Here is a 27,898-nt window from a genome sequence, read left to right on the forward strand (position 1 = left end):
ATTAATGACTGAATTGTATTTCTTGAAAATATATAAATAAAAACTATTTTTAGAAATGTTTTCACAGTACTTTTAAAAAAAATGCATTTTAGAACAAGTTTTGAAACAATATCTCTTTACCCTTTTTGGTTGAATAGTATGCACCACTCCAAGAATCACTTGAACAATAAGGCAAGAAACTGAAAGAAAAATAATAGTTTTAGCCATGTCCCAGATATTTTAGAAATGTCAGCTGAGAGATTTATGCAAGAGTAACCATTGAAAAAAAAAATCAGATATTCAGAAGATAACATTGTTGTGAAAAAATTGGTTTTCCTATCCAATTCATTTAGAGGACGGTATACTACTGGAGAAATTTTTCAGGAAAAATTCTGTTTCCCTTCTAATAGTACAGTCAATTCGCTATAACTCGAAGTACGATAACTCGAATATTACTATAACTCGATTTTTTTAAGGGGTCCCGACCCTTTTATCTTCAATTTCATGTTAATTATTCTCGATTACTCGAATTTTACTCCCTTTAACTCGATTTTTTGTGTGGATCTTTTAATGTTTTCAATATTGATGAAATAGGTTATTTTTTAAATGTCTTCCAAATAAGACTATGATGTTTAAAGATGAAAACTGCTCAGGGGGTAAAATGAGCAAGGAACGTTTGACTGTCCTAGTTGAAGGAAATGCGTCTGGGACAGAGAAATTGCCGAAATCTCCGATGTTTCAAGAATGTAAAAACTTATCCTTTGGATTACAAGTCTAACAAAAAGTTTTGGATGACATCAGTTTTATTTGAAGACTATGTAAGAAAATTGGATCGGAAATTCTTCGCTAAAAAAAGAAAAGTGATACTCTTTATGGATAAATGCACAGCGCATAGTGATCCACCTAATTTGAAAGCAGTAACTTTGCAGTTTCTCCCGCCAAACACAACAGCAAAGTTGCAGTCGATGGACCAGGATACCATAAAGTTCTTCAAACAGTCTTATCGTAAATGGCTTGTCAAAAAAATGATCTTAAATATTGTAAGCATTTAGAAGATTTGTAATTAATAAGCATTAATTAAATAATCCGACAATATTTTGAAAGACCGAAACTAACGGTAAGTCGAACTTCCGATATGTCGAAGTTTTTCGTCAGTGCTATCAGATTCGAGTTATCGCGAATTCACTGTATTTTAAAATTTAGAGAAAATAAAGTTCATGTAAATCTTGAGTAAACGATCAAGTTTCAATTGCTGAAAAATTTTATCAAAATGCAAACAAATTATTTTAGGATATCTTCCCCACTTCGTAATTGCCTTGCATTGGTTTGTTTGCATTTTGAAAAAAAATTTGCAACATTTGAAACTTGATGGTTTAGTTTGAAACTTCACTAGGTTTACTTAAATTCACTTTTCCGAAATTTTAAATTATTTATGGAAATGTTTTTGTAGTTCATTTACATCGCACTAGAGCTGCACAATGGGCTATTGACGACATTCTGGGAAACATCCCTGAGGATGATCCGAAGACATGCCATCACAATTTTGATCCTCTGCAGAAGGGGTGGCACCCCTGCTTCAGTAGCCCAACGACCTGCACGCGAAGTCGAGCACTTTACGGTAGAACAGTTTAGCGAGGACCAATACCGCTCACCCTCTGTCCCTACATAGACTGATCCAAGTGGTCACCCACCTGCACACTGACTGTAGCCAGTGATGCTTGACTTCGCTGGGAACCGTGTCTAAACGATCAGTCCACTGCGGGACACTTATGGAAGTGAAAGAGAATTTAACCTGAAGGATTTCTCTGAGGCATTTTCTTAACCATTTGTATAAGAGTTTTTTTTAAACATATTTTATATTTAAACTTTTTTTTTATATTTTAGTACAATTATAATTTTTTTTCTCCCGTATGTAACAATAATTCCAATAAAAATTATGTTCCCGCAATTTACTTTTTGCTCTAAAAATAACTTTTCAGCATTATCCGAATCAGTAAATATTTTATACAAGAAGTTCGAAAATTCTACAGACAAATTCAAAATGAAGGAATAATACATTCAATAGATAATAGAATGAAAATTTACATAGAACATGCGGTCCCAAAACCACATTGAGGGAGTTTAAATCGCTGAAAACACCTTGCTCCTTTTTGCTACAGGCCTATCCTCAATTGCGGCAAAGTGTGCCGGGAGGAGTGTAGCGAAGTAGTTTTTTGCATGATGCCCCATGCATATTATGCCCTTAAAGTACGGAATCAACTCGATGAAATGATCCAAAGAACTGGATTTGGCTCGAGACACCGATTGCAAGGATCTCGATCGAATTGTCCTCGCCACGACAAACATCAAAAGCACATGTTAGCATCTTCGAACACATCTGAGAAATGCTTTTACGTCATTGCAGACTGTATAATGACGTCAATGAACAGCACTGCGAACATTATTTATAATAATTAATCAAATAAATCCTTTTTGCTGAAACCAATTTGGAAGTACCTTTTGCAGTTGTTTTAAAACGTGATGCCGAAACTTGTATGGGTTATTCGATATTTTCCCCCTCTGAACATGATTTAAGACACTATGTTCTATGGTAAATTATCAATTTGTTGATCAAATTTTGGACTATCTTGTATTAAATTATCCCTCAAAAATAATTAATCGCATAGTTTTATTGAATTTTAGAAGAAAAGCAATGCAAAATTTCTAAACGTTATGAAATGCTAATTTATATATTCTAACAAAGTGAAGCTTTTATTTCGCATCTTTAGCGATAAGTACCATCGTCAGTTTATTCGCGAAAATTAAATAACCATTTTTTAAATTCCACACACTCCTGGCGGTACAATTAATTAACGTTGGAAAGAGACTTGTTAAGAGGACGCTTTACTGCGGCAGAAGCCCTTAATGACGAATTCTCTTTTACCCACATTAATTTAATGTATAAAAAACCGTCAGGTAAACCATGAAATTTCGAAGACTGAAAAAATATTTTCAAAAATACCAAAACGCAAACAAAGTATGGCAGGATTACACAGTCGGAATGTAATCCAGCAATAGTTTGTTTGTATTTTGAAATTTATAAAATATTTTTTTAGCATTTGTAACGTCATATTTTACTCTAAGTCATACCTGAACTCATCTTTCTCTTAACTTTAACACTTAACGGCCCCGAAGTATTTCATGTTTTTTTTTTCGTACTAGGTATTATTTTAATAATTTATAATTAATTACAATAAAATTAATTTTCTGTTATTAACCTTCGTTGAAAAACCAATCTAATTTTGGGTTTAATAATGTTCATCTCCGCAACCTTGTAATTTTGATAGAACTAACCAGCATTTGCGTTACATGGATAAGAAAAAATTAAATAAATTGCAAATATGACAACAATAAATGTGATAAAAATAATAAAATGGTTTTTGCTGTCAGTAGTATTTGACTAATGAAGTAAAAAGCTAGCCGGTTGTATGTGACATTGGTCCGATAAGAGTTACATTTTAAAATTCCAATGAAGATGAGACAGAATTTGCCATAAAAAGTTTCTCCCTCGGTATTACGTCCTTTAGTTTGTATATATATTTTTTTCCTAAAAAAAAAGAAGTTATATTAGAGTTTTATACAGTGACAAATAATCACTTACATTTGATTGGCATCCCACCAATAAGGATTCTCTTCTGGATCAGGAGACATAATACCACCAACTGCAATACATTAAAAATTATATTCATTAAAAGTGCTATATGAAGCATTTAATAAAAACAATATAATGCCTAAGCTTGATTTTTTTCCCTCTAAAATTTAAAAATTCTTTGATACTCCTGAGATAGAATGTGCATATTTGAAATGGGTCGAATGTGCGACCTAGACCTTATGTATCTCAAATCTGCGTGTCGTATATATAAAAAGAAAAATAGCAATTCTGTGAAAACCACTTCATAACTTTGATTCGAAACTTATTTATCAAACCACTTCATAACTTTAATTAGAAACTTATTTTAATTTTAAAAAAATAGATATAATAAAAAATGCAAAGTTAGAGAGTGTCAAAAAATTTAAATCTTTTGAATTTAAAAAAAGTGTTCAAAAAGTAAATAGTTCGTGGATTATTCAAATTGTAAGTAAAACAAAATAAATTCATAAAGTTATTTATACATGAAAAATTTGCTGAAAATTAAATTTATTTTATACAGCGAAGGTAATGTATGCAAAACGAATGTTTTTTCTTTTTATTTTATTTCAAAAGCATACATACATTTTATATAGATAGAGACAAAAAACGGGTAAAAATATTTCAAAGAGGAAAAAAAATACAAATTATGAAAAAAAAATTTAAAAAATTAAATTCATAAATCTTAGAATCTCAATTTTTTATTTTCTCTCTTTTTTCATTCTTTATATCTCTATTTTATAAATATCTTTGAAGCTGGAATCCCTGTGTGCCTATTTTTGAGGCCTTTGAAGCAAAATGTACTAATTAAAAACTTTATTTTTGTTAATGTAAAGTGTCAGCGAAGATTCATATTAGTTCTATATGCTTTTCATTTGCGAACCAATTCAATAATTATTTATTTTATTTTATTTATCTATTTTTGAATAGTCAGAAGCCAAATAGATTCAAAAATACGTTGATGTTTCTAATGACACTTTAAGAAACTAAGCACGACAGCCATTGGCATTTTGCGAATTAAGTCAGGAAGGTGCGTCTTTCGTTTGACAAGAGAGCAACGTAAAGGGTAGAAGTACGCCTTAGCTCAGAACCCCACGGATAGATGGCAGCAGAACTGAATAAGGGGACACTACCTCAATTTAGACGGAGAAGGAAATTTTCTCGAGAACCCTGTACCCATGATACACCTCAGAGACCGACCACAAAATATTGATAAACAGTGTTCATGAAAAGATACTATATTCTTATGTAATAATATCGCTGAATTTCATTTATATATTAGAATTTAAAATGAAAGGAAATAAGTCATATCGATGGCCTTACTGTCTTACCACTCCTTGTATCTGGCCACAGTGAAGAGGACATTAGATTTCTACTTCTGGTCCATCTGTTGTTGCAGCTCTTTTCATCGAAACAGTACCATCCACCTAATTGACACAATATCAGTTTCATGAAAGAACCATAAGACACTTATATTTTAAGAGTTTTGTTTTATTTATTACCTAAGGCATAAAGTTTAATTCCGGAGCTAATATTACATACTAGTTTATGAATATTTTCGCATGGTACAATGCGATAATTGGAATATCTCCACTTATGATTTAATCATCGGATTTTCCACTCTCATACAATCTTAATGCTTTCAGAGGACGCTATACCATGCAAGAAACCCTTCATCGCAAATTCTTTTGCACATATATATTTAGTTTAAAGTATACAAAAAGTAAATCTACGGTAAACCCAGTGGTCGGATGAAACGCACTACAAATAGAGATCGCTACTTTTTTTCGTAGTTTGTACTGTAGTGTGCAACTTTTGTTTTTTTAAAAAAATGGTGTTGTAAGTAATGTGATACAAAAAAAAAAAAAAAAAAAACAGTAGTTTGAAGCGATTCCTGGCAACTACTTTTAACTCTAATTTACGTTTCTTATCTAAATGAAAAGAAACACGGTTTTAGCGCTACTAATTTTACGAATTTGATGGGTACAAATCTTCGCGTGTCCATTAATAGATGCAATGAAAATGACTCTGGCTGTTGCTGAGCGTTAACAGAAATTAAGTATTTAAAATCACGTTCAACTAATATTCAAACTAGCCATTATGAAAAATCACTTATCATTAATGTCACATGCGAATGCACGCTCGTGAAACATTGATGTGATTTAAAAAGACGAGAACGTTTTTTTTTTTTTTTTTGACGTACTTAATTTTTTCGAGTTAATAAAAGAGAATTAAACAGTTTAAAAATTGCAAGTATTTGATTATTTCGCATTTCTTAAATTAAATATTCGCTGTCGAAAAATGCATAAAGTTGAAGGTTAAATGAACAAATTCAAAAGAAAGATAAAAAAAGGTTTGGAATAAAAAGAAACACTGGCTCATATAAACATGAATAAATATTTCTTAATTATTCCCTTATATTTAATGCAAGCCTATTTTTTTTTTTTTTTTAATTCACAACCATATTGAACATAGGCGTAAATTAGTTTTCCTCCTTAAAGTAGTTGCTATAATTCCAAAGTAGTTTGTCGTTACTACATTTTTAAAAAAAAGTAAGTTGTAGTTGTATTCAACTACATTTGTAACAAAGTAGTTGTAGTACACTGCAAAAATATTGTAGTTTTTTTACCTCTGGGTAAACCATGTACATAGTTACAAAAGCTGACATTTTTTTCCCACGCTATCATAATTGCTAACTAATTATGGCAGGATTACGTAGTGAGGAAGGAGTTCTAAAATATTTTATTTTTATTTATTTGTATATATATATATAATCCATTGGAGGTGAAATAGAATTTGCCATGAAAAGTTGCACTCGTAGTAAAGTGTCTTCTTAAGGTGTAAAAATTAAACAACGAAATTATTTAGTGCAGATTAAATTTGATTAATCTGAATAAATACTATTTTTTTTGACGAATTCAGATTTTTCATCATCAATGAAGGGGGATAATTGCAATCTGAAAAACAAAATTCAGTCAAGAGATTGAATGAAAGTTTATGCCCCTAAGGTTTATTTTATTTTATACATATTTCTTAATATCTTTGCTCAGAAATATAAAACTCATTCTTCTAAAGATACTTATGTAAAAAATGCAAAAGTCTACTCTTTTTTTTCTTTTAGTAATTTTTATTATTGTTTAATTTTCTAATGATCGCAAGAATTTTGAGCAGTAATGAATAAAAAATTTTACGTCATTTTAAACTCTTATAATATTTTAAAACCTTTTTTTTTAATGTTCGATATTACTATAATTTCTAAATAATAAGATCCAAAATTTGATTGAAATCAGCCAAAAAAATTCTGAGAAATTAAACTTTAAAAAAAAAAATAGTATTTTTTAATTTACAGTTCTCTTGAGCTTTTTAGCCGATACCACCGAATAAATAGTTATCTCGTTTAGGTTTCTTATACTTTAGTTCTCCCAGCCTTTGGAATTTTTATTCATAAAACAATTTTTATAGCAGTTTACAAAAAACAGTAAAAAAAACTATCGAAAATTCGACGTTTGGTCTCTAATGTTGAACACAATTTATGGTTAGTAAATAGATAAGTATTCGATAATTTCTAGTTTTAAGGCATGAAATTTTACCTTCTAAGAAAATAATCCATCTTTTGCTGCTTCTGGACTCTCGAATGTAATAGCTAAAAATTATGGAAAGAGAAAAATTTAGTTATTTTAAAAAATTGTTGCTGCATAATATAAATAAAAAGGTACTCTTTTTTAAGTTCAAAGCAATGTAAAGAAGTTAATTTGATGATGTGTACATTTATTTCATTTCCAATCAATGAAAAGCACTAACTGTAAATAAATAAAAGGATTTTTTTTTCTTCCTATTTATGTTTTGATATGCCTGACCTCACAGTTGTTTCCTTGACTCAAAACTGTTCTCTAAAAATTAAAATCAAAACTTCTTGAGTTACATAACTCAATTAAAATTTTCACCATACTTAATGAATCTTTAAAAATGAACCATATTGTTATTTAGAGATATTTTGCACAACTATATATATATATATATATATACACCGAAGAGCCATTGCGTTATGACCACCCTGCTAATAACATGTAGGACCACCTTTAGCCCTCAAAACTGCTAGCACCCGCCGTGGCATTGATTCCACAAGGTGCTGATAGGTAGTCTGAGGTATCTGGTACCAAGCGCTCACCAACTGGTCCTGCAATTCCATCACATTGCGATGGGATAAGCGTGGCAGCACGAATTTGGTTTTCCAAGTAGGACCACAAGTGCTCTATTGGTTTAAGCTCAGGTGAATTTGGGGGGCAAGACATGACTTGAAAGTCACTAGAATGTTCCTCGAACCAATCCATGACGATTCGAACCTTATGACATGGTGTATTATCCTGTTGGTAAACACCATCCCCCACAGGAAAAACTGTTGCATGAATGGGTGAACCTGGTCTGCAACTATGTTCAAGTAGCTTACAGACGTCAGGGATTGATCTATGAGGATTATGGATCCTAATGTGCCCCATGAAAACATTGTTCCTGGGTGAAAAACCATGAAAACCTGGGCGAACCCATTGTTATAGATGGAGGATGGTCATAATGTAATGGCTCTTCGGTGTATATATAGCATAATAAATAAATACAAAAAAAACACGAAAAAAATTAATTAAAATTTTTGCGGATATAATCGTGTGAGCTGATAAAAAGATTATATCTTTTATTTTCCGGATTTTTATAATTTTTTTTTTCTTTTTCGGATTTTTCTTCCAGTTTTTTGTTATTTTTATTATTATTTTTCTTTTTCCTCCTTTTTTTATTGTTCTGTAATTTTTTCCATGTTTCCTCTACATTTTGATTATATATATATATTCATTCTTACTAAAATCATTAAAGTTTCAATCATCAACCGGATATTAAATCATTAAATTGCAAAATAGAATTTATTTTGATAAGGCGTTTGAAACTGACTAGTGGGCGTAGTTTTCGAATACCCTGTATTTATTTATCTATTACGTAAATCGATGGCATTTCGAACCCATTTTACCACCGTCATTTTAGGAGTGCGAGGTCCTTCACACTAGTTCATCGATGATATTCGCAAAAAGAAAAAGAAAAAACTGACCATAATAGAGAGCTAAACACTCTTAAACAACACACTGCTTATTTGCACAAAACAGAGAAAGAAAGAAGAAAAAAAATTAAGTTGTAATAACACGGATTGTTCTTTGTTCTCGAAAAAAAAAGAGAGAAAAGTACTCCACAAAAACACTTCGTTGCCAGTGTCAATGTTATCACCGATTAGGACTTAAGAAAAAAAAATTAATAAAAATAATAACAAAACTCGTAAGTGGAAATTACTATAGTCAATGAATGTGCAAAGAAAAAAGGAGCAGAAAATAAAAAGGTCCGAACAGTTGAAAGTTTCTTTTTTTTCCTCTCTCTCTCCATGTAATACGGGCCATTTTTCTATTTGGCCGAGGCCTGCCGGTACCACAAAAGGCCTCTTCAAAGGATCCCGCCGAACTCTCATGCCCATCAAAAAACCTGTTTTCATTTATTTATTTATATACATTTTTTATACGAAATGTATTTTTTTCCTTCTTACACTTTTTCGCGTCGTTGTTGTTAAGGGAAGGGTGAGGGGTAGTGGTGACGGGGCGGAAGGGAGGATATCAGTTCCTCCCGGCACACTCCCGATCGTGAGCTTTGATGTATGCCGACATGAGCGGCCGGCCGGGGATTGGTCGGCAAGCTGCAGTTCCTTATGATTAGGTCCATTGCTCGCATTTTGGATATAACTGAGTACATCTAATCATATTATAACTAAAACATCAAGGTATAAAAATACTATAAGCAGTGCCTGATTTAACATAAGGTCTGTAAGGCCTATAATAAGGGGAATACAATAAGGTCTGAGAGGCCTACAATAAAAAAATTTTGTGACAATAAAAATTATCACATTTCTGGGTGTCATTTATTGTCACAAATAATTTTTATCTCACTTTTTCCTTAATTTTCTATTAGAAGAATGAATTAACAAACATTGTAATAAATATAAGTTCAAATTTACTAATATATCGTAATCAAAGATTCCAAAAAATTGTATATATATATATATATATATATAAATTAAAAAAGTAGAAATAATAGTGTTCTGTTTGTTTGATATAAAATTAGAATTTAACCCGTTAGTGACTGCGGCCCCTCTAAGAGAGTTGTTGTAAAATAGCTTTTTCAGAAATTATAATTATTATTGTTATTAACTAATTTGATAAAAATTATCTTTAACGATCTCATTTAAACAGGAAACAGATTCGACTTCCTCCTAACTTACGGCAGTAATTTAGTTACTTATTTAGAAACTACTTATTTTTTAATATATATATTTTTTATTTCATTTTATTCAATGAATAGTTTTCTGTTGAACTTAGTATCTAAATTTTAAAGTTGTAAATAATTTTAAACTTTGGTAAAACGTTAAAAATACCCTCGGTAGTAGGAACTCACCATCGCGCCAGCGGGAACTGCAGATTATAATAGCAGCTGTAGATTAACAGAGCATCTGCGGATTACTTTTTATCTCAGATTAAGAAAAATAGGGAAATAAAGCATATCTAAGATTTTTTTGTCTATCAAAATTATAAAGCTTAGTTGAGAGAATACTGCAAAATAAAAATAATAAAAAAGACTTAAACTTTTTTTTAGTTTATTACATATTTATACAATGTAAGAATTTATTTCATCTTTTTCTTTCAATATCATTGCTCATTAAAATAAAATTTAGGGATTATTTTATGCATACTTTTTAAATTGTAAGTTTAGTTTTTAAACATCCCTGCAAATTTTGAGATATATCTATTAGATTAAGCTCAATTTTTACAAACATAATCTTTGTACTATTGCATCGGGGTAGCAGACAAATTTGAACTTGGTGCAACAAATTTACTCCGTAAATTTTGCTACCGGATAAATACTTCAAACCCTGATAGAAAATATGATTACTTGGTTATAAAAAACATTTCACAGATTTCAATAAAACACAAATTTAAAAATGATAATAATGCTTCGCTGCTGGAAATATGACTCATTAGTGATTACAGACCTTTTTTAAGTCGAACCAACCTACGGAGAATTATATGAAGCTAATTGCTTTCTTTATTTAAAAATAATAATTAATATTTTTTAATGTTTTTTATTGCATTTTACTCAGTGAACTGTGCTTTATTAAACCTAGCTATCGAATATCATGTTATACTTATTTTTAAAATTTAAGCTTTGAAAAATTTGACAAGTAAAGACCATCCATAATAATGTTGGTGGAATAGTGAAATTTAATACTTTCGTGACAAAGGGGAAGAGGGGATAAAAAATAATGAAAAAGAATGTGATATCAGTTAGGATCCCCCCTGCATACTAACATTTATAAAATTTATTAACTAGGTTTAAAAAGACGTTTTTCTTTGGATAAAATATAGTGAAAATATTATTTAGTTACTTAATAAATAATGAAATTGTTTTGTTATAAATTTTGTAGTTTAGATGAAGAAAGCAAAACCTCTTATCTGTCTGAGAGAAACTTAAGCAATATGCCTAATCTTACGAATTTCATCAATGTCGGTAAGTATTAAAAGGCTTGAATTGATAATGTAGCCTTTTATAAAGTATATAAAGCTCTTTTACGCCACGTCCAATTGCACAACATAATTTTGATTCCAGTCTGAGAACGTGCACAGCACCTGAACTGAACCCCTTTTCTTTAAACTTTCAAAGCACTCCATACAACTTTGTTATAACAACAACAATTTTTTTTAGCTAAATCTGATCTATCTCAATTAGATTCAATGATAGGAAAATATTTTGTTAAAAATAATTTTCTCGAGACAAAATTAATTTCGTAAAAGAGAATCATAGAACAAAAACGCTAAAAAAAAAATAATAATAAAAATAAAGACCTTTAAGATCACAATAGAAAACCGACACACAAAATGGTGGAAAAGTGTTATTTTCTTTAAAAATTATTTAAATTTAACAACCCATTCCATTCAGGTCGTTGAACCCAAATTTAATGTATGTATTAAAACGCAACTATATATTTTTTAACAAAATTAGTTAATATTCAAGGATTAAATTGTAGTATGCGGAAATAAATTTTTAAAATGCTATATTTTATCTACTACAATATATAGTAATTACCAATATCCTCTCAGGGTGTTAATCTTATAATAAGTCAAAAATATTAAAAAAATTATTAAACATTTCATTATTAAAAAAAGAATAATAATAATTTTTTTTTAAAACCACTTTCTTAAAAAATATTTTTTTATCTGATTATCTTATTAGTATAATTGTATCATATTTGATTATATAATTATCATATCAGCTATAAGTGTAATTATTGGTATAAGAAATTTTTTTATAGCTTATATAAGAGTAGGAAATAAAATTGTTAAAAAGTATGAAGTGTATGAAATGATCTCTCTCGCTAACTTCAAAGTAACCCTTGTGTATTAACTAATTTAAATACAATATTTTAATACTTATCAATATTCGTTTGACAAGTCAAATTGACAATCAAATATTCAATTTGTTAAAAAAATTTTAATTCATTTATATTATTTAATTAATTAAGGCTCGATGTTTTATTTTACGATTTTTTTCCTGATGCTTTATTGCTTTTTTTTCGGGCTGTTTTTCCACTGCCGTTTTCCTATTACGATTAAGAATGCATATGACGGAAGCTGTTTTTTTTTTTTTTTTTTTTTTTTTTTTTTTTTTTTTTTTTTTTTTTTTCTAAGGTTAAGCTTCTCTAACCTCAAAACAAATTGTTACAATTGCTGTTAACAGTAAATAAAATTCTAAAATAATCGGGAAATAAGAGAATTAATTTTAAAGTGAAGTGGTTCAAAATTCACAAAAACAAATAATAAAATCCATCAACATAGAAATTCATGCAAAACTTTTCAAAATCCACAGGTATTTTTGTTTTGCTTTTAACTCTTCCTCTTACGTCACCAATGTGTGCATTACTTTCTAATTGTTTGTAAACTAACACCGAAAAATTCATTTCTCTTATAAAAATTGAATTGTTTTGGTTCGTAATCACTTTTCATATATATCATCAAAATGGATCAATTCTATCTTCTTTGAAAGTAGATTTGTTAGCACTGCATTTACAAGAAGAAAGGGAAAAAAAAGAGGGATTTGTTGCGTAAAAACTTAGATTTCTTTGAGAACTCCATCTTTTTCGAACGTAATAATGATATAATAAATTAATAATTCTACCAAAAGAGTTTTTAAAAAGTATCCTTTCTAAAAACATAAATTAGAACTGATGTTGTAATTCAACCAATGCACTGGTTTTAAATGTATTTCTCTTGTTACGTAAATTTTTAATTGAAGATATAACGAACTAGGATAAAAAGAATAATTCCCACTAAAAATATTTATAAAGTATCCCCCATGAAAAAAGATTTTGGAAATTTAATCCACTACCCGTAGAAATTCTCATTTTCTTTAAACTAAACCACTAGTTAGAAATTGCTTTCATTATCAATTTCACCATTAAATTTAAAATATCCCCCACGAAAAATTTTGAAAAGTATCCCTCTCCAAATATTAAAAAATGACTCCTTAAATAATTAAAGCAATTCTCAAGTTGTAATATACAGTTTTTAAGCTACAAAATTGAAATTAAATATTTAAAAGTAAATATTCCTTCTAATTATAGCTATGGTGACTTGCCCCTATTAGAGCCCACTTGTGGACACTTTTGTTCCAAACTTCATACTATTTGGCAGATTGATTTGATCAGTCCCAAATTTTTTTTCTAAATTTCAATAACTCCACTTATTGCAGTGTAATAGAATAATAATATACAAATAATACTTTTAAGCTAGTTAATTTTTTAAACACTGAATTAAATTGAAATATTAAATCCTATTTGTTAATATTTTTAATTTCTCAAAAATGTAGCCCTCTGAGAGTGACGTCATTAAGCATGTGATATCATTATGCATGCTCTGTGACATTATTATGCATTATATAAATGTATTTACAATTAAAAATATGTAGTATTAAACGTTCCCTTATAGTGAATTTCCAATTAAACTTTGTATCGTGATGAATATTTTGTAAAATATCTAATTATATTAGAATAATTATTCAATTACATTAAGTGCGAATTCAACGGCCCGAATAGAATTAGACGATAAATTCTAATTACAATTAATAACGTGATTTCTTCGTGATTGTCTAATTGGTTTATTTTTCCGTAGTTCAATCGTCAGGATCGAACTCAAGAATCAGTGAGATCAACGTTCTAACCATCAATATGAGTCAACTGCTACGTACAGTGAGCCAAAAAAAAAAGGACCACCAGGGATAACTTTTGATCTAATGATCGGATCTTCCCGCTCTAGGACTCAATCTTAATGACTTGAGGGGGTGACCTCAAATAGACTAATTAACTAGTGTGGACAATATTTTAAGTTACGAAATCAGACACAAAATTGTGTTTTCTCTCAATAAACATAACTTTTTTTTTAACGAATTCGATTTAATTAGACGTTAAATTCTTATTACAATTAATAACATGACTTCTTTTCCTGTGATTTTTTTCGTGTTTTTTTGGGCTTGTCTTATTGGTTTATTTTTCCGTGGTTCAATCGTCAGGATCGAACTCACGAATCTGTGAGATCAACGTTCTAACCATCAATATGAGTCAACTGCTACGTACAGTGAGCCAAAAAAAAAAGGACAACCAGGAATAACTTTTGATCTAATGATCGGATCTTCCCGCTCTAGGACTCAATCTTAATGACTTGAGGGGGTGACCTCAAATAGACTAATTAACTAGTGTGGACGATATTTTAAGTTACGAAATCAGACACAAAATTGTGTTTTCTCTCAATAAACATAACTTTTTTTTTAACGAATTCGATTTAATTAGACGTTAAATTCTTATTACAATTAATAACATGACTTCTTTTCCTGTGATTTTTTTCGTGCTTTTTTGGGCTTGTCTTATTGGTTTATTTTTCCGTGGTTCAATCGTCAGGATCAAACTCACGAATCTGTGAGATCAACATTCTAACTGTCAATATGAGTCAACTGCTACGTACAGTGAGCCAAAAAAAAAAAAGGACCACCAGGAATAACTTTTGATCTAATGATCGGATCTTCCCGCTCTAGGACTCAAACTTAATGACTTGAAGGGGTGACCTCAAATAGACTAATTAACTAGTGTGGACGATATTTTAAGTTACGAAATCAGACACAAAATTGTGTTTTCTCTCAATAAACATAACTTTTTTTTAACGAATTCGATTTCTGACCCTCAAAATATAGGAAGTAGCTGCAATCTGGGAAATACGATTCCAATAGTTTGGTCAGGAGAGCGTTTGGTCCCCATATGTTAATTTTACTTTTTGCGTATTTCGCTATGTCTCGAAAACTTTTTTAACGAAATGAAAAATATTTGCACCCAATTATAAAATTCCTTTTTTCAAAGATAGTTCCTACAAAAAATAACTTTCAGTAATTATTTATTATTTTTTTATCGAAATTTATTATTTTTATTTTTTATTTAATTTTTGTCGAAAAAATTTGAGTGAAAAAAATTGTAAGATATACAATTTTTTTGCATCATTTTAAATAATATATTTTTTTTCATGGCAAATTATATAATTTTAGCATGGAATTTCCAAAAAGTCAGATACTCAAATTTCAAAAAAGTCTGAAACTCAAATTTTGTATTTTGCTATGTAAAATTATATTTTAAAATTCGACAAAAAAAATATGCCTTACAATTCAAAACTTTTTCAACCATTATTAAATAAAAATAATAAATATTTATTAAAATTTACTTATTAATTACGATATTTGAAGTCACCACCTCGATCTATTAAGATTGAGTCCTAGAATGTGAAGATCCGAACATTAGGTCAAGAGTTATTCAGGGTGGTCAATTTTTTTTTTTTTTTTGGTGTATTTTACATAGCAAATTATACAGAAAATTCATACATAACTTAGAATTGCTATTAAAAGTTTGTTTCCGCAAACTTCATATTAAACATTGTATTTTGTATAATTTTTTACGAAGTACCTAATTGCACTCGAATAAACATTCAATTACATAAATTCGTGTTCAACGCCCCGAATCAAATCAGTAATTTAATTAGTATATAGTAATTGTTGTGTCTTTTTCACAGTGTTCTTTTTTTTCTTCGGATTTTCTTTTCTCAGTGCTATTTTGTACGGGACATTTTTTTCACTGATGAAAGATGCGCCATGAGGAAGAAAAAAAAAAAAAGAAAAACCGCTTTATTTAGCATTATAAGGAGGTATACATTTTTAATTAAAATCTTCTGGTTAATTCGTCTATGATTCGACGCAGCAATGTATCTTCATCGTTATGTTATCTGCAAATTCGCTTTCCTGTACTACACACCTTCTCTCTTTTTTCTTCTTTTTTTTTTTTTTTTTTAAGAATGGAAGAAAAACTTCTCTGCAGATATGAGAGGATATTGAACTGCAGGGATGCATACCATACGTTTTAGAAAAGAATTTAGAGGCACGTGTCCAACTTCCGCAGAACATTATTTTCCACGACCACTGGAATTTATTAATTGAAAATGCTAAGATGCTTGAGAAATAAAAATTTTTAAAAAATGTCCTTCATTCGAAAGAAGAAACTCAAAAAACAATAAAAAAATTACCTTAAAATAAAAAATGTATTCAATTTCTTTGGAAAACATTTACTCAATATTATTAAAAATGGTGTTATTCCTAATCGGATATTATTTATAATTATCCAATTTTCAAATTGAATTAAAATTTGCGTTTCATAAAATAATTGATTTAATAAAAAAAATTTGGGGGGAGGAACTGTTAACTCGGCGATATTTTTGTTAAAAAAAATTTTTAAAAAAAATAAATAATACGCTGTTTTTTTCTCAGTGATTTACATTCACCACACCATGCTATCATGCTTTGCTTTAAGAGAACTTGTCATTGCAAACATTGCCTAAGTAAAGTATAATAATTCTCAAATCTCCTACATCGCCTAAAAAGTATTTGCCATTGTATTCGATGCCTAAATAAAGTGTATAAAAATTCTCATGCTCCATACTTTTCCTAATAAGTATTTGTCATTGTACACAATGCCTGAAGAAAGTATCTAAACTTCTCATCTTTCATCGCATTTGTCATTGCATGAAATGCTTACGTAACGTGCATTATAATTCTCATATTTCATGCTTAGCTTTAAAACGCCAGGCATCGTCTTTGATGTCGGCATTTGCCGATGACATATGCATGCGAATTTTAAAGTATCTTTTATGATTGTTGAAAAGAATATTTATCGAAATTATTTTAAAGCCAGTCAATTCATTCCATGGGTTTAACTTTTTTTGATTGAATAATTTTACGATTTTTTGACGTAAGTATAAAGAATTTTTTTTTTTTTTTACTGAGTGTGAGAAACAGATTATTGACAATGAACGCTAGGCTGAAATCATTTCTATCAAAAACTCCTATACAGCATACTGACTCTATACTGTATTTAGCTATACCAGGGAGCTTTTAAAAAATACATTATGTATTGACAAAATGCGTTAAAACATCTTAAAAGTTTTCGCAGTATAATATTAATTCACATTGAAATGCTCGACCAATATTCAGTACCATCAATCCCTTCAGCGATTCTCCCTTCAAGTCCCACAAGATCATATTTGAAACCAGTCTTTCTGACTCCAGCGGCCCAAGATAATACTGACGTGATTTTAATTCGGTTATCACGTATTACATCGCGTATTAGTACGTATAAGTACTATTTAATACGTATACTCAAGAGAGTATGGGCCTGGGAAAGAAATTAAACCCTTCCTCCTGTCCGGAAGGGGTTAATAACGTGAGATGTCACATTCAGTTCAGATAAGATTCAGCTAGCAAGATAACTTATAGCAATGCTTTTTTGGAGATAATGGTTTTTCGTAATGCTTTAGATCAGGGATGGGCAAACTTTTCTGGTCGAGGGCCAAAAATCGAAGAAAAAATTTTTTGGTGGGCTAAATAAAAACATCTAAAATAAAAAAAAATTACTATATGCAATTTTCAATGTAAATATTTAATGAGATGAATGAAATTGCGATTTCATTTTTAAAAGTTCCTTATATTAAGGTTCCAAGTGAGATGTACTTATTTTAAGGAACAAGGGTAAACTACTTCTAGGTAACTACTTCTGAAATGATTTTTTCTCAGGTTTGTAGATGAAAACACTTGTTCACACATAAATAAAAGGAAGCAAACATAGCCCTGATTTTCTAGCCTTGAAATATTTGGGAAACTAGCTTTTGGTAATGATTTGTAAAACTCAATTTTTGGCATATTCAGAAACAATTGCTTCAGATGGCACCAATCTACGGCTATTCTATAAAGAACTTCTGCTCATTTCACCAATTGAAGCTGTCTGTGCTAGCCTCCATCAATTTATTATTTTGTAGAACAAAAATAGAGAAAGTTAAAAATGGATGTATATTGTTTATATTCGCCACAGATCAGCAAGTTAAAATTCCATCCGCGGGCTGGATAAAACCTTCCGGCGGGCCACAGTTGGCCCGCGGGCCGTAGTTTCCCCATCCCTGCTTTAGATGGTAGTATTAAAATGCAAAATGGCGTAATTTAATTGAGAATCCACTGTAAACATTTTTCAAAGGAATAAAAGAAACTTCAAATTTAATCCTTCAAGGAATAAGAATTAAAAAGTATTGGCCGATAAAGTGTAATAATTAAAAAAAAAAATGATAGGAGATGTTTCGCGTTTTTTTATATTGAGTAGGATAAAATTTAATTCCCCCCTCCGACAATTATTGAAAGAGGCAAAAAAAAGTCTTAGTTTTGTTACACAATTAGTAAAACTACTTTAAACGATAAATAAATAAATATAACCCTAAATAACTTTTTTTTTCAATGGTCGGATTTTCATGAACCAGAAGTCAAACCTAATATCGCTAAAAGTGTAGACCTCAAATATGCTAGTTAATTAGAACTAAATTAAGTTCCGAACAAATTTGAACTTTTCCGCAATAAACTTAGGTATAATCATAGAAATATGGACCATAGCCGCAATCTGAAAAATAGGGTACCGATAATATAGCCAGGAGAGCTGTCAAAACTTTTAGGTTTCTTAATATTAATTTCATTTTTTGCGCATTTTGTCGTATTTCAGGTACAAGAAAGCAATTTTAAAACTTTTTGCTCATAATTACTGAATTCCTTTATATAAATGATTTAGAAATTATTATTTTTATTATTAAACTTAATAAAAGTCGAAAGCATTTTTATTTGTAGGGTATACAAAATTCTTGCTTCATAATTCCTTCATAATTTTAAAATGACAAAATTTAAAAAAATATGTAACTTTAAAAGAAGAATTATAAAAATTGAAAACAATTGGTCGAACACTTTCTGAGCTTTAAAATTTCTAAAAAATCTTATATTTAAATTTTCTTCTTTTAGTAGGTATTCGGTTGATTTCATTTAAATTTTGTCATTTAAAATTACGTACTTTGGAATGGTGAGTAAATTTCCGTACCTTAAAATTCAAAACGTTTTTTGACTATTATTTAATAAAAAGCAAAAAAAAAATTTTTTGGATGAAATTATTTTTAGACAAGCGTGTTTTATAATTGCGTGCAAGCAACTTTTCGGTTCACTTAAAAAGTTTCTGGGATATTTCGAGATATGCAATAAGTGAATTTAACATTAAGTAATGCTCTCAAGTTTTTGAATTTTCAAGTTTTCAAATTTGAGGGGGGAAAGGATGCTTTTTCGTGGAAAGTATCTGTTTGCTACATAAATAACTAACACTAATTAATCAGCCTCTGTGATGCTTTTTTAAACTTTTAAGATTGGCACTAAGTACGTGAAAATCCACTCACATAAGTAAATGCTATTCAATGTGATATTTTTATTCATTTATTTTTTATTATTATTGGCTCAATGTACTTAATTGCCTTTTTTTGAGCAGAGAGTACCAAGATATCAAGACAAAAAAAAAGGTAAATATATAAATAAAAAGCATTTTGGAAGAAAAAGCCCGGAAAATAAGTACAAAAAAAGCGAAAAAAAGGAACCCAATTGGTTATTATAGGAATTTAACAGTTGATTCAATTCGGGCCGTAGTGCCAGAATTTAATGCAATTAAATACCTATTCGAATCAAATTAGATGACGGCGTGAATCCAACCGGGCGATTAAATTTATATAATAGATTAGGAGGGGCTTTTTTTCGGGCTTTTTCTTCCAGAACTTTTATCCTCATGCTTTTTTTCTGTGATTCCACCATAAAGATCTTTACTTGGTTCATAAGACGATCAGGTGACATAGACTAATTTTTTTTTATCGAAATTTTATTAGTTGCATACGAAAATAATAAAGAGAAAGCTGGAATCGTTAAAACGATTCCAGCTTTCTCTTTATTATTTTCGTATAAAAACGTGTATAACGTTTAAAAACATTAGGGGAGAGTGGGGTCAATTGTAACATGGTACGATTGTAACAGAGCAAAAATTACGAGTGTCGGGTTCTAGATTTGGTTCCTAGGTGGCGCACAAGGTGCATTTAACAAATCTACATGTACACCCCTGATGGCAACCATTTTTATGTACTTTTGAAAGAGTTACATCGCAAAAGATATTTTCACGCCACGCAAGTACTTTTTTTGGTATTAGAATACTATATTATAACAAAGTAATTTTGGTTAAACAAATAAAAATTAGTAACCGAATATGTAAGTGGACACCTTAATTAACATTTCAATAAAAAAAAGATTAGTTTTGCTAATTAATTAGCATTGTTTTTAACAAATGAAGCTGAAATGGCGTCTTGGGGACAATTGTAACAATAAGTAAAGGGACGATTGTAACAGTTGAAAATAAATAATCTTATGTTTACAAACCATTACTTAACTCTTTAAGAACCACCAATAGTTTCCTATAGCATTTATATTATGTTGCATGTGCATTATTTTATTTGTCACCTTTCACAGCATAAATTAAAACTTTTAACCCCTTAAAGTTAAAAGTTTAACCCTTTAGGTCTGTTCATTATTATTTTTACTCCTAAAATATCACTACTATTTTGATCAATAAAAAAATATATCACAACTATGATAATATGTATAATTAACTATGTTTTAGTTGAATTTATGAACTGTTACAATTGACCCCGTTAGTGGGGACAATTGTAACAAGTGCACGACTGTCAAAAATTGTTAATAACTAATATAATAATATTTAAAATCAGATATTTATTTTTCTTCTAGTAGAGGATAGTCTACTTTACACGTCTGTCTATAAATACTAATAATATATTGGATTTTTTGTTAGTTAAAAATAGTTAAGTAAAAAATGTTACAATTGACCCCACTCTCCCCTATACATTCCTCCTCGGAAAGATTAAATCGTTATCACTCGTAAACTAACTTGTGTAGATCTTTTCTGATTGCTCTGTGATCCAAGTACATTTAACTTGTATTTAATTAATAAATGGCAATTAAATAATTATAAAAAAAATTAAATAGTTCAATTATCAAATAATAAAATTTATTAATGTAAAGTAATTTAAATTTTTAAATTTTATTTCGATTATAAAAAGTTAGCAAAGAAGGACTTTTGGCAACCAAAATATCAAAAACGAAGTAATGGGTTTATATATGCATTACATGAATATGTTACTAATGTTTAGAATATCGGTAGTTTAGAACTGAGGATAATTTTTCCAAGTAAAAGAGCATTAGAATTTTAGATTTTAAAAAAAAAAAACTTAAGTTCAATTTTAGGAAAATTTAGGTACGCATGGAGTGCTTAAGAAACATAGTATTAAGCTACATTTTTTGAAAGCTAACATTTTTCCAGTAGTCTGTTTCTAAGTATTGTTTTCTAATAGGTATTATTAGGTTTCCCGAATTTTATTAAGTAGTACCACAATCACAGAAATATATTACTCTTTTTACGACTTACGCCCTCGTGAAAAATGTGCCATAACTTCTAATACTCGCACTAAAAATTCAATTTAATTTTAAATCTCCAGAATGGGAAATCACCGCAAACAAAAAGAAAAAGAAATAAATGAAATTCAAAATTTATTTCAGAAATTTGTAGAGAGTCCCTTTCGTAACGAACGGTCTTATTACTTAATGCAAGCCGCTCAGCGTGCGCTAATCTCGCATTGAGGCCCTAATCGAGACCCGCAATCTCTCGTCACTCGTCGGCGAGCTGATAAATAAATAAGCCGCCTTTTCGGCAAGCCGATTAATTTGTAATTACGCGGCTGCAGTCGCCACCCTAGCTTCCGATCATCGCCCATTCATGTAAAAAACGAGAAGAGAGAAGGGGGGGGGGTCTGATGGATTCCTTCATCCCCCTTTTTATAATTTCTTTCTTTTTTTCCCCTCCAGAAAAAAAAAAGTTTTATAGCAACCTAGAAATAAGATAAGGAAGAGGGGGGATCAGAGCCTAATTACATGTCAGTGAATAATGAGCTGTGTTGTCTCTTTATCGGCGAAAAAGATTCGAATAGGTCGTATAACAAACACATTAGAACAGAACCAATATTTAAATATTTCGATTTTCCTTTATCCCCACTCAACAAAAATTATTACCATGGAAAGTTCTGTCTTGAATATAATTAATTTTAATTTGTTTTTTACAATTGAAGCTAATATGATTATAGATATATGTGCCGAAACGAAATCACCACTCAAAGAAAAAAAAAGAAAAGAAAGAAAGGAATAAAATTACCTCATGCAAAATATTATTTGAGAAAAATTGGGACACTATTTAAAAAAATTCTCATCAAAAAATTTAGGAAATTTAAACATTGAGAAATGATTATCGTAGAATCTTTGAAAAAAAGTAACTTTGGAGTAAACACGAATAATATACCGATCTTTTAGAAATTTTCTATACATTTTCTTAATGGTATTTATCTTCGGCAAAATGTAGAGACCATATTTGATAATAAGTGGCACTAAAAAAAGGAGAGAAAAAAAATCGTTTGAAATTCGGTCAATTTTATCTAAGGAAAGTGGGAGAAATTCCATAAGATTCGTGCATTATAATTTTTATAAATCAAGCCCACGGCTTCAAAAATAAAGAATTGAGAACCCATTTCATAAAAAAAAATCCGTGTAAAATCGATGAAACCTATTAATAAAATGTAAGCAACAATATCTAGCTTCATTTTGAATAGAAAGTTGTAAAATTTTAAATATTTCATTAATTTTACAGCAATAGTTAAATAATTGTTGTAGAGTGGGCCCAAAAAGGGAACATCCTGAGTAACTTTTGATCTAATGAACGAATTTTCACGTACTAGACTTAATCTTAATAGTTCGAGGGTATAACCTTAAATTTGCTAATTGGTACAGGCGATATTTTAGGATATTAAATCATACACATAGTACTTTCTCTGTATAAACATACCTTTTTACGACGGAGTCGAATTTTTGATCTTCAAAATATGGAGGGTAGCTGCGAACTTTAAAATATGGTCTTAATAGTTTGGTCACGAGAATGGTCGAAGGTGTAGATTCCTTAATGATAATCTAACTTTTTGCATATTTAGCCATACCTTTGGAAATATTTAAGGAAATCAAGTAATTTTACGGGTAATTATAAATGTCGTAAATACTAATATAATTATAGAATAAAGTTTCATAATTATTTATTATATTTTTCCATTTATGTTCTATTATTTATTTTAATAATGGTAAAAAAAAAATTTGAATTAGATGAAAATTCTTTCTTTATTTTAAAGTACGTAGTTAACTATAAGAACCTAATATCGATACAATATCGGTTGAAAATACAATCGATACAAGATATAATATCAACCGAATAGTTTTCGTGAAATAAAATTCCATAAAGGCACTTTGATTTGACTTAAACTTAAATAACTTTAGGAATGATAGTTTTAAAATAAATCACCCATTTAAAATAAGTCAGCCGAAAATTGCTGAAAAGACAATGACTTTGACTGAGAAGAAAAAGACTTTGACCACCCAAAAGAATAATGCAACAGAAATTTGTTAAAATAAATCTCCCATTAAGATAATAGTACAGAAATATTTTTAAATAAATCTCCCATTAGAATAATGCAACAAAAATATGTTTAAAAAAATGACCCATTAGGAGTAAACCAGAAATAAGTTAAAATAAATCACCCATTAGGAGTAAACCAGAAATAAGTTAAAATAAATCACCCATTAGGATAATACAACAGAAATATTAAAGTAAGATTGCACATTAGGAGTTAAACTATACATATGCTAAATTAAAATACCGATTCGAGGTGATACAGCAGAAATATGTTAAAATAGATTACCCAAGGACATGCTAAACTAACTTACCCTGCCGGGGATCCGTCATTACAGGTAACTGTTTTATTGGAGAGCATAACCTTCCTCATGGCCGGTGCTTTGCTGGTACGGCACTCGTGCAGTTCATGCACCAATTGCCGGATAAGATCTAGACCTGGATTACTGATCCTCGATAGACTCTGGGAGTTGAGGAGCACCTTCAGTTCCGGGAGGCGACTGCCGGATGTCTGTGAGCTCTGGGTGGAAGAAGTACGGGCGAAGAAGGAGAATAAGACCAGAGGAAAATACCAGGGCATGACATACATCACTGAAAGACTATGGTTTATGAATTACTCAATTTGAACATGGCAACAGGATTTCTTTTTTTCAATGATATAAGGTATAACATTTATTATAAGGCACGTTTTCATAAAAATGTTACTAGCAATCTTTCGAAAAACAATTTAATTCCTGGAGGTGACAGTTATTTTACGTGACAATTATTTTAAATCAGTAGAATCGGGAATTGGGTACTTTCAACTCGAAAAGAAGTGAAGTGGTTAGGCATAATCACGTGATTTAAATCTGATTTAATTAGAAGCCAGAAAGTGAGGTCACGCGTGTTATTCAAACCTCATTGTCTTGTGAATCGACAAATGCCACGATTTGCCTACGATGACGTCACTTGCAAGTATCCAATTGTGTCGATAATGAAAATAACATGCAATTTCCAATGTTATGAGACTAATATATTATATGAGGCTAATACGAAAAATATAACAGCTATGAATAATAAACATGTTAAAGCATTGTTAATAGTAATTCTTTCTGAAATAAGGAGTATTTTGTGCCGCAGTATTTCAAATCTGCAGGCAGAACCATGCTGCTTGCTATGAAATAAAAATAGTCGTGCTTGCTATAAAAATAATGCGTTACTTCCATAAATCTGTTTTAGTACACCAGGTGAAAGTACGGTGATAAATTTTTGAAATAGATTTAATCATTATTATTTTAATTATAAGTGTTTTTCATTTATTATTTGATCAAATTTGCACAACTTAAAAGTAGAAGTAAGTGGAATTTAAGTAAGAATAATTTTGGATTCAAGGAAATAACTTGAATAACAATCCATGAACAGTTAAGTTCTGTTTGGTACTTGTGCCAAGTAGATATTATAGTATGACAAGTAGAGATTATAAAGGCAAGTTCGCTAGCATACAAATGATATAAGCATAGTTTACTTAGTTAATATTATAAGTAAGGTTTATTAAATAATTAGAAAGATACCGATTTAAGTAAAGTTCATTTATTCCATTAAAATTTTATAATGAATTAGATAGTACATCTTATACATTCAGTCTGAAAAACCGTCTACTCTGAAAAACCGTCGCCAACACATAGTCCATGTAAGCGATAAGTACATAGTTATTCCATGGTTTCGATTATTTTAAATGTTTTTGGTGGTTTTCATTTCTTGTTTTCTCTGCAAGACCTTAGAAATATGAAGACCACTGAATTTGGTTGGTTGTTTGGGTTTTTGGCTCAAGAGCCAGTCTTGGCTATATCGCGCCTCCAACTACGTAGATAGCCACTGAATTTAAGAGCTGTACTTAAATTCAGTTGCTACCACTGAATTCAAGAGCTGTACTTAGGTCATAGATTATAACAAATAGAAAAAAAAAGTTTTGATTTTTCAATAATAAAAATAAGAACCGTGGTGGCTTAGGAGATAGAGCACTCGCTTCCGAATGAGGTGACCCTGGTTCGAATCCCTGGTCGATACGAATTCCCCACCGGATTCACACCCACCACAATCCTAACGTAAAAAATCCTCAGAGGTAGGTGGATTATGAGTTTAAGTTCCCCTGTCGTCAAGCTAATCGTGAGGAGTTTTCGTGGTTTTCCTCTCTATGTAAAGCGACTGCGCAAATTTCTCCCTATACTTGATTCAGGAGTTCCCCTTGTCTTTTGGATTAGGATCAAAATAAGGCTACGGAGTTGAACAGTGGTAGCTGTAAACTCAAAATTTGGTCGGCTGTTCAACGACGGTTATAAAATAATAAAAATAAGAGCTACGGTGGCTTAGAGGATAGAGCGTTCCACTGAGGTAACAGAGGTTCGAATCCCAACGGTGGTTGGCTGATATGAATTCAGATCCCAGCTTGCACCGATCACAGTGTTGACATAAAATATTCTCAGTAGTAGTCGTATCATGGGTGAGAATCTCCTTGCATTCGGGTTAACCGTGGAAGGTTTCGTGGTTTTTATTTCCGTGTAATGCAAATACGGTTTAGTCAAAGCAAAAAGAAAGTCCTCCACTAAAACTATTTTATCTCATTGCTTGATCGAGGAGTTCCCATGTCTTCTGGGTTAAGTACAAAATTACAAGGCTATGGGGTTGAAACATTGGTAGCCATTAAACTCGTAATTGGGTCAGCTGCTCAAAGCCGGTTATAAAAAATAAAATCTAACATTAAAAAAAAATATATATATATATATATATAAAGAATAATAATAACATGCTGAACAGCCTGCTTGTGAAAGCAGGTGTTGAGACTGTACATAAAACGTTGTTTTTAGTACATGACCAGATCATATTATAAAAACTCTGAAGTTACAAAGTTGAAGTTGAATATATCTCTTGAACTGTAATGATACTTTTAAAATCAAAGGGGAAAAAATGCGTAAAAAAATATTTTGTATAGAAACAATGGCAAAGAAAAATAAATTAAGAGTCGGTAATAAAATTAAGCATTCGTTCGAAACCCGTCCAATAAGTGCTGAACTAGGAAGCAAAATAAAACAAGTAAGCACTTTTTTTTTTCTTTCGCCTTTCTCTCTCTCTTAGCTAGAAAAGCATACAACAGCAAATACTTCAAATTCACAGCGTAGAGAGAAAAACAAAATAAATGTTTCTTAAATGTTAAGTGAAGTAAAAACAATTTAGAATCTAACGCTGTTTTAAGCTGTTTTCAAGTTCTATTGAGGCGTTGCTGTGCTGGTAAAATAAGCAAAACTGGTAGTTCTTTAATTTGCAGCGCGGTTATTTATTTATTTATCGATCAACGCGAGTAATAAATAAATAAACAAACCTGTTCATTAAAAAGTTCAATCGAAAAATATTCTTAAAATATGAAACCAAGCACATTTAATTTTATATATTAAAAACATGAAACATTACAGAATCTGGAATCCATACTAATAAAGTAGCAGTTCGTTATAACGACTATCCACAATAGCAGATGGAATTATCGTTATAGCGAGCTTGAAGCTATGAGCAATTACATATAGGTATTTAACATTAAAATAGCAATAAAAAAATTAGTGTAATAGTGTACAAAAGTTTTTAACGTCGTTGATAAAAATGAATGTTGATTTCAGTTAATTATTGTTGATTCAGTTGATTACAAAGTTATACTCTGTTGTAAGTTAAGAAAAAAATAATTATTCCTATGGAGAGGGCCTTTTTGCATCAAGTGCACTCTAAATAGATGCTTCCAGCGCGAAAGAATATCAACTTCGCCAACTCTTGAAACGATATTGCAGCCTACCTTCTTTTTGTTATATCTTAAATCGTGTGAAATGTGTAAGACAAAATTTATAGTACAATCGATTAACAAATAATAAGAGTTAATAAAAATGATATCTAAAAATCGTGACAAATATACGCCGTTCTGTTCACATTCAAAGAAACTCAGAATAATAAATATTGTTTCTTGTTGACGATTTTCTTCTACGGCGAAATAAAAGTAAAAATTCTTTATCTCGCATTTGATTTGTTAAGGGCATGACAGCATAAGACGTGCCATTTTTAGTGGTCCAATGAAATCCAATGCTCTTGCAACTTCATATAGTTTTTGTTTTTCAAGAACGAATGTTCTCCTTATTTATCGAAATCTGTCGTCAAATCTAGGATTCCAGTAA

At 30.2% G+C, this 27,898-nt stretch overlaps 1 protein-coding gene across 7 annotated transcripts in view; it reads right to left on the minus strand.

The window, feature by feature from the left end:
• Positions 1–27,898, minus strand: part of LOC107447606 (palmitoleoyl-protein carboxylesterase notum) — a 61,473-nt gene that overhangs the window by 18,972 nt on the left and 14,603 nt on the right. For 4 of the 7 annotated variants that reach the window (XM_016062670.3, XM_071182181.1, XM_016062593.3 and 1 more), the window contains exons 2-6: positions 24,026–24,310; positions 7,237–7,289; positions 4,978–5,073; positions 3,620–3,680; positions 121–179 (exon numbers count right to left, since the gene is read on the minus strand). In XM_016062670.3, the coding sequence (XP_015918156.1) occupies positions 121–179; positions 3,620–3,680; positions 4,978–5,073; positions 7,237–7,289; positions 24,026–24,300 (544 nt within the window). In that variant the 5' untranslated portion in view covers positions 24,301–24,310. Of the gene's footprint in view, positions 1–120; positions 180–3,619; positions 3,681–4,977; positions 5,074–7,236; positions 7,290–8,738; positions 8,834–24,025; positions 24,311–27,898 lie in introns of those variants that run through there. The other 3 variants (XM_016062823.3, XM_016062744.3, XM_043054524.2) reach the window with 2 other exon arrangements.

This window comes from Parasteatoda tepidariorum, chromosome 6 (assembly GCF_043381705.1).
Source record: "Parasteatoda tepidariorum isolate YZ-2023 chromosome 6, CAS_Ptep_4.0, whole genome shotgun sequence".
Lineage (NCBI taxonomy): Eukaryota > Metazoa > Arthropoda > Arachnida > Araneae > Theridiidae > Parasteatoda > Parasteatoda tepidariorum.